General features: G+C 43.8%; 1 protein-coding gene across 1 annotated transcript in view; it reads left to right on the top strand.

Annotated features, from left to right (window-relative positions):
• The window catches only part of MTTP (microsomal triglyceride transfer protein), a gene marked incomplete at its 5' end in the record, with an annotated part of 40,002 nt that extends 32,547 nt beyond the window's left edge, over positions 1-7,455 (top strand). Inside the window, 3 exons of the mRNA XM_080916044.1 lie at positions 2,271-2,395; positions 4,767-4,937; positions 6,196-7,455. Coding sequence (XP_080772170.1) covers positions 2,271-2,395; positions 4,767-4,937; positions 6,196-6,370 — 471 coding nt within the window. The 3' untranslated portion in view covers positions 6,371-7,455. The remainder of the gene's footprint in view (positions 1-2,270; positions 2,396-4,766; positions 4,938-6,195) is intronic.
• Positions 7,456-8,351: the final 896 nt, after the last annotated feature.

The following is an 8,351-nucleotide window of genomic DNA, read 5'->3' as shown; positions in this document are numbered from 1 at the left end:
AAACAGTTTTCAGGTCACAGTTAAAGAGCAAGGAGATCACGCCAATCACAAGCACAAAGTTCTAGCACCCTCTTCATGAAGTCCACTGACACAACATTAAGACAATGTGTATTCTGGGCCCACTGAGGACTTAAAGTTTACGTCTGTCTTTGCAATATTCCTCAGAATGTACTTGCAGGCTGTGAGACAAAGAACTGTGGCCAATGTGACAGCTGTGACGAGCAGCTGAAAAGCCCCAGCCTTAGACACAGGGTGGGCAGTTCTGGCTCTAAGTGCACCCGATGCGCCATAGTTTTCCTATCAGTGAAGAACACCTCCAATGCAGATCAGCATGTTTAAACGACCTATCATGTGTAAGGCTTTGGACATAGTGGGGCTCAGCCTCTGTTGGTCCCACTTATTTCATTTCCTTACAGAACTAGAACCAGGGCACCATATAGTTTAGTCCCCTCCACAGAGGCGAAGTAGTGGGTGTGGGCAGGTTGGTTTGTCCTCTTAAGTGGATGGTGGTTTGTCCTTATAGTGGATCTAGTAGAGTTCATTGTGAGTTGTCTTGTGGCTTGGATACGTTGACATCCAGATGATGTATGGTCAGTGGGAAGGTCAAGATCTACACATTAGGATCCTGCTGGACTAGGTGGATTAACAAGGCTATGTGTTTCAAATCAAGCAAACAAAAGATTATGCAAGAAAAAGGAGTATTTCTGAGGCAGGGCACATTAGGAGATACTTGGATGTGGGGTGCAGCCAACCTCTAATGTCTCCCCTGTTTTTCATAGGTTTAAGTACACATTTGGGCATGGCTGTTGTGGCTTTTTACAGGAGAGGTTGTTTTTGTTTTTGTTTTTGTTTTTTTTTTACATTAGTTATGAAGCATGACATATCCCCTGTATCCAATGGCAACCACAGTTTTATTCTAGAGTAAGTATATCTTTAAGCATCTTTAGGGATGTTGAGTCATGTGACCCAGTCCTGGCACTGGGCACCTGCTGCTCTTCTGAGGGGTGACCTTCAGAATGAAAGCATTTTAATATCAAGGTCAAACTTTCTTAGTCCACTTCGGTATAAACCAGTCCTCTGAGGTTTCCTGCCAGGCTCGGGTCTCTTGTTTGTTTCAAATTTAGAGAGAACAGCACAGTCATGGCATCTGTACCTGGCGAATGCATGGCTCTTTCGGTCAGCTTATGACAGCTACACAGAGAAGCCAGTCATGCTCTTAGCTGCCAGGAACTCTTAACATCTTCGGAGGACTACCAGAATGAAGGGTACAGAGCTGTGTTTCCAGAGTCACTGTTACGTTTAGTGCTGCCCCAGACCTTTGGATTTCAGTCTCACACGCAACCTTTTCAGCATCTCCCCACCTAATGTACATGGAAAACGTGAGAGTCAAAGTCTAAATGTAGGCGAATATCACTAAGTGGTGTGTTTAGGACAACAGGAAAACCATCCAGGAGAGGCACTGTGCCTTTGGGAAACGCAGTGGGGTTTGTGCTTGGCTTGACCAGTGTTTGGTTGTCATTTCAAATGTCAAACAGTGGCATGCAGAAGCCTGGTTGAATTGCCTTCCTTTCCTTTTCTAGCTTGACCTAGGCAGTTCCTGGAGCTTGAATACTTCTCTGGAAATTTTCATCCTGCCTTTTCTGTTTGTTTGTTTGCCAGAAGATGCAGTTGTCTGTGTTTGCCTCCGCATACAATTAGCAAAGTGCTTCAGGACTTGAACAGATGATTTTGTCCAATCTTCATGTTTCCAAAAAGTCATGCTAGGTTTCTGATGGAAAGACCTTCATCCTCTTGGTCCAGTGGTTCTCAAATTTAATTGTGTCAGAATCACATGAAGGCATAGTAGAAGCAGATTGCTGGGCCCCGCCCTCAGTGTTTCTAAATCAGAAATTGCATTTTGAAACTGTTCCCAGATAGTGCTGACTCCCTGCCTAAAGCCACACATTGAAAAGGAATGGCCCCTACCAACAATTGAAGAAAAAGAGCCTTCTCAATTGATGCTCCATTCCTCTAGCATTTTAATTGACTTATTTAGCAAATCAGCAATGCCTTCTTTTGGTGACCAAGATTAGGATACTATGTTTCTTCTTCACTGGAGGGTATAGTTTGATGACAGCATACTAGCTTAGTAGGTGAGGGGTCCCGGACTTGCACAGAAACAAACACATTTACAAAGTCTCCAGCAGAGGACTGTGTATCAGGAAGCCCTGTGTTTCTCTCTGACAGATATGCTAACTAATTTGTGCTTCTACTGTCTATTTTGTTTCTAGGATATTCAGCTGCAATCTGGACTAAAGGCCAACATGGAGATCCAGGGTGGTCTGGCTATTGATATTTCTGGTTCAATGGAATTCAGTCTGTGGTATCGAGAGTCTAAAACCCGAGTGAAAAATCGGTAAGCATAGTGCAGCAACAACAACAACAACGAAGCAGGAATATGTCTTGGTTGCTGTTTAACCTTCAGACTGTTCCAAATCTGTGCTTTCTGTTTGCAATGTTTATAAGCCATGGACCAGAATCAACTGTGCGAATTTGCTACATTTGCATCTTAGAAACAGGTCAGTGTGAGCACTGAGGTGAGGGTCACTGACGTGAGGGTCACTAAGGTGAGGAGCACTGAGGTGAGGAGCACTGAGGTGAGGAGCATTGATGTGAGGAGCACTGAGGTGAGGAGCACTGAGGTGAGGGTCACTGAGGTGAGGAGCACTGAGGTGAGGAGCACTGAGGTGAGGAGCATTGATGTGAGGAGCACTGAGGTGAGGAGCACTGAGGTGAGGGTCACTGAGGTGAGGACCACTGAGGTGAGGACCACTGAGGTGAGGACCACTGAGGTGAGGAGCACTGAGGTGAGGGTCACTGACGTGAGGGTCACTAAGGTGAGGACCACTGAGGTGAGGGTCACTGAGGTGAGGAGCACTGAGGTGAGGAGCACTGAGGTGAGGAGCACTGAGGTGAGGAGCACTGAGGTGAGGAGCACTGAGGTAAGGGTCACTGAGGTGAGGACCACTGAGGTGAGGACCACTGAGGTGAGGAGCACTGAGGTGAGGAGCACTGAGGTGAGGACCACTGAGGTGAGGGTCACTGAGGTGAGGAGCCCTGAGGTGAGGAGCACTGAGATAAGGAGTACGGAGATGAGCACCGAGGCTTTTCCTGCTTTTGAAGACATCCTCCCTTCATATTTCACTTCAGCAGTTGACAGTTGTCTTAGTTGGGTTTCTAAGGGCTTATTGTATCTTTCAGCTCATAGTTCAGCCTCCAGGGAAGTTGGGGAAGAACTCAGAGCAGGAATGGATACAGAGAGCACTGAGAGGTGCTGCTCACTGGCTTGCTCAGCCTGCTTTTTTTCCCCCTAGCACCCAGGAACACGAGCTTGGGTGGCACCACCTGCAATGATCCAATGAGCTAACCCACATCAATTGCTAATTTTAAAAATGCCCTACAGGCATGCCTGCAGCCTGATTTTATGGAGGGATTTTCTCCATTGAGAGTCCCTCTTCTCAAATGACTCTAACTCGTGTTGCGATAGAGCTAGCCTTGTCAAACTGATGCACAAACACACTGCTGTCAAACCAGAGCCTTTCCATCCTTGTTTATCCCCAAGATCTCATATTAATATTACAACATAAAACATGAAAGTTTAAGCTTTTCTCTGTTATGAGCACTAATCTCTCCTCCTTTGCTAATTCTAGTGGGTTATAATAGAATGATGATCTCATTTTCAACCAGGTGAAAAGTTCAGTGTGTGCACCCATTGTACATAAACACACTTTCACACAGGTATGCTTTGCTTGCTGAGCTCGTTACCCCTCACCCCTCCCTTCTCCCAGTGTCTGTGTTGTAACTTCTCCGTCTTCCAACTCATTTGCTCGTTCTCTTAAATAATATACCTTAAACATTTGCTTGAGTGTAAGGCAGCGGACGATCGGGCAAAGGACTAAAGGCTACCTTTACACACCCCAAACAACCTGTGGCCTGTCTGAAACCAAGAACAACAGCAGCAAAAAGTACTTTTATACTTTTCCAGACAAAAATGAGCATTCCTCTTTATAAAATAAAGAAAAGCATGGGCAAATCTGATCTCCTCATGATCACAGTTTCCCACCATTTAGCTGGAGGTTACAGTTGCTTAAAGAAAGCCAAGCTGCTACTAGATTTTTTTTTTTTTGTTAACTTCTTCATTGTCAAGCAAGTTATATCCCCTAGTCATCCATCCTATCTTTGGTCCTCCAAGTGACCACTGCTAAACCCGTCCTATCTGTTTCTATATCTCCCACCACAGAATGGCCCATTGTCACAAAGCACTTTCATGTATCTCGGCAAACACATACATGCATCTAGCAAACTCTGGGAGAAAGTGATGAACTGGAACTGAAATAGCAAACCAAGGCAATAGTTAACAACAAAATTACCATAGATGCCAGGTGTTTTCTCCATGTGCTCATACTTCTTTCTAAGAAAATGTGGGTGTTTCTGGGACTGAGAAAGGACTAGGTTACAGGCATGATTCACCTTGGATTTTAGGACACACATTCCAAAAGCTTATATGTGATATACACTTAGCTCCCATGTCAAGAATTCAAGGCAAGAGAAGCCCAGAGAAAGAGCAACCATGGTGCCCTGGTTTCAACAAGGCTTTATGTGCACCAAGGTCACGTCTCAATTCTTAAGTATTTCCTCATGGTGCCATGAATGGAGATTTGCTGAAGTTCTGATAGTCCTCCCGCCGAGTTTGATGTGACAATAAGAGATGCTTGGTAAAATTACAGGGTGGCTGTGGTAATAACCAGCGACGTCACAGTGGACTCCTCTTTCGTGAAAGCTGGCCTGGAAAGCAGAGCAGAGACAGAGGCTGGCCTGGAGTTCATCTCCACGGTACAGTTCTCACAGTACCCATTCTTGGTCTGTATGCAGATGGACAGGACCGACGCTCCACTCAGGTAAGATGAATGCTCGCACAAGTCCCAGAGCCTCCCCTGCCTCACCAAGAGCTTGTACTGACTCCTCAACTTTCAGTTGTGAGACTTAAAAGAGGACAGTGGAAACCATATAAGCGCAAGTTATCCTTAAAGAAGAGAATGATAGGCTTCTAAGATACCAAGGATCCATTTGTTTGATATGGAACTGAGTCATATTTAATCTAGAGAAAACTTTTTAAGAAAAAAAAAAGGGGTGGGGGGACTCAGTTTACTCTAGGAGTTACCACCTAGTTTCAGAAAAGACAAAAACAAAAAACCAAAAAGCCAAAAAGCCATGTGCCTTTGCTACCTGGCATCTTTTCAATCGCTTCCTGGATAGAATGCATCTGCTCACCCATTTCCCATAGCCCAAGAGATCCACAGTTATCTGTACAACGGCAACTTGACCTTGTTTAAATTTGAGCTTGGTCTTGAGAATTTGGCGTTCTAAGTTTTTTTTAAGAGTATGAGAAAGCCGAGGTCCTCAAAACCCTACTACACAATTGCCTGTCTACACAGCTCCTCTTCCACTCTGGGCTGAACTCTCACATCCTGGGGTGGAGCTGCCTTTCTTTGCAGCAGACCTACAGCAAGTATGATTTGAGCCTACGTAACGCCCAACACCCCATAGTAGTTATGAAGGTTTCTATGAACAGTATCTAACTGTAAGCGATAACTTGCACACGTGAGCTAGCAAATCACAATTGGCATCACCTTTTGTGATAATCAGGCCAAAGTTGAGCACCTTATTCTACTGGCATTTCATGACTCATATTTTAAAAATACATCAATTATTTAATTACAATACCAGGGATTTATATCTTCCTGGAACAAACAATAGTAGCTTATGTTCAGAACTTTTGGTGTTCATTGATATTAACTTAGGTTTTTGCCTGGAATAAATTCCCATAAATACATGCAGTGATCACATGTCCGACCACATGGCTTGCTAGACTGCTTTACCATTTTGCTAGGACTAGGTATATTTCCCTCTCAACATTCTGCTTAAACCCTGTTGAACTCAGTGCTTTTGAAGGAGACTACCCTGGAAGTGAGAGATAGCAAGGCCTGTACGACTTAACAGCATCCCAGGATTTCAGTCCTTTTCAGAACAGAACGCTGTCAAGAACAGTACCTACAACTCCTCTCCCGACAGTGCTTCTGGAGCAGGGCAGAAGCAGGGACCAGCGTGGGTGGCTTAACTGTGTGTGACTCTGCCCTTCCTCTTCTTCCTATACAGGCAATTTGAGACAAAGTATGAAAGGCTATCCACGGGTAAGGGCTATGTCTCCCGAGGAAGGAAAGAGAGCCTAGTGCCCGGATGTGAACTCCCGCTCCATCGAGAGAACTCTCAGATGTGTAACGTGGTATTCCCGCCTCAGCCAGAGAGCGCCAACTCCGGCGGGTGGTTTTAATTCCCGTGGGTCCATTTCCACGAAAGCAGTATGCTTTGACACGCCTGATCCAAGAGCACAGTGTTTACATATTTACCTGTATTTAAGATGTTTGTGAAGAGTGATGGAGAACTTCAGTTGATTAAAGTTGAGCCTATTCAGGAGATGACCCACACTGTCCCTCTGAGTCACCATATGACACTTACAGCAACATGCCTACGTCGTGTACTTTGCAAAAGTCCTAACCAGTACAGTGAGTCTAGTTTTGTGCTGAGAAATTAGTATTTGTATAAAGATAAAGACAAAAGCAAACAAACAAACAAAAAAACAAAACCTCATACCATAAAAGCTTAGGTGAATGTGAATTTGATTCAACCACTTTTTGGTGAAAGTGAACCCTTAAAAGAGCCTTAAGCTTGCTTTCTATGAAGCACAATGCCTGAGAAAGGCCTGGTGAATGGAACCCAAACAAACCATTTTCCTTGTGTTGTTGCTGTTGATGTTTTGTTTGCTTTTAATCTCTTTCTTGACTTCTTTTTTTCTCCCTTCCGGTGTATATGGGAAGGTTCCAAGAAAGGACAAAGATAAGACTTAAAAGAATTTTGTTAGTCAGTCTCAAGAACTAATATTTATGTTTTCTGATAGTTTTATAAGTGTGAAGGCAAAAAGACAATTAAAGCACCTGCCCTGCAGTGAGACCACTAGTCATTGACCCTTCTTAAAAATGGAATTATCATACAGGATAAAAATAACTGAGTCTCAGAGCATCCACTGGATTTTTCTCTGGATGTGTCTTTGTGGTACCGTAATGTGGTACATAGTTCTTTGTGGGGGACCCTTGTAGCTTCCACTTTATTTATACCTTGATTGTTGGGTGGTAGGAACTCCATCTATTTGACTACAATTTATGTAACATCCAGTAACAATCAGGATAATTGTTGCTTCAAGAAAATGATAGATTTGTATTTCAAAACTATGAAATTAAAGACCATGTTTATTTGTATGAATTAAAAGGCCACACCAAACATTTAAACATACGTATTAATAAAGTATATGTTCATTATAATTCCCCTCAATGTCAGGTGCTTGTTTGTCCACTAAACACATGGAAGTTTAAAATAGAAGTGGAAACACACAAAATGGAAGTTTATCTGGAGTAAAAAATAAATTGCAATGATAAAAAAAATGTGTGTAATTTACTGAGCTTCTTTTGTCTTGTATTACTTTGAATCTATGGTCCCTGGATCCAGCTATTTATGAGCCTAGGAATGCACTGCACTAAGCCCCGAAGCTGGCCAAGCACACGGTTTCTAGGTGGCTAGTCAGTTCTCTGGGGGAGATGAACCAATCCTTCAGGACCTGGCAGCTTGCAAACAACACACAAGTCAAGTTTTCAGCGAAGCAACAAAGATTGACACACGTGTGTTATCAACATGGATTGGCACACTTGTATACACTTGTGTTGCCGACAAAGATCGGTACACTTGTGTTATTCACATAGATTGGCACACTTGTGTTACTGAAGAGAGGAATGGGTTGGCTTTGGGGGAGACACTCTCCTGATGCTGGAGGTTGGGCAAGTTGATCTGTGGCACAGGCTGAGGGATCATGGGCTAAGGAACTTCAGTTCCAAGCCTGAGGAATAAGCCACAGCTGCCTCTGCGAGAGGTACACCAACCATTTCTCTAGCAGGGATGACTGGTATACAGCACATGAGTGTCCCACTAGCCTAGCTGAACCCGATCACTGGAGACTACTTAGCATGCTCCAAACATGCTCCAAAGAGACAGGAATTCATGGACCCAAGGCAAGAATAAATTCCTTTTTAGATAAACAAGATAGAAGTTTAAGAGAACTGAATTATATGCCAGGATGGAAAATGAGATATTTGAGTCAGAGACATAAGATTGAGCCTGCTTGGTGTCCTCTCTTCAGTCTTGGGCACTTTACCTCTGTGCACATGAGACAGCCTTTGTGTTTTGGAGAGATTTGGAAGCTGTGG

The sequence above is a fragment of the Micromys minutus genome, assembly GCF_963924665.1.
Source record: "Micromys minutus genome assembly, chromosome: 4".
Taxonomy (NCBI): Eukaryota; Metazoa; Chordata; class Mammalia; order Rodentia; family Muridae; genus Micromys; species Micromys minutus.
The sequence above is the reverse complement of the archived record's forward strand: the minus strand, read 5'-3'. Positions and strand labels throughout refer to the sequence as shown.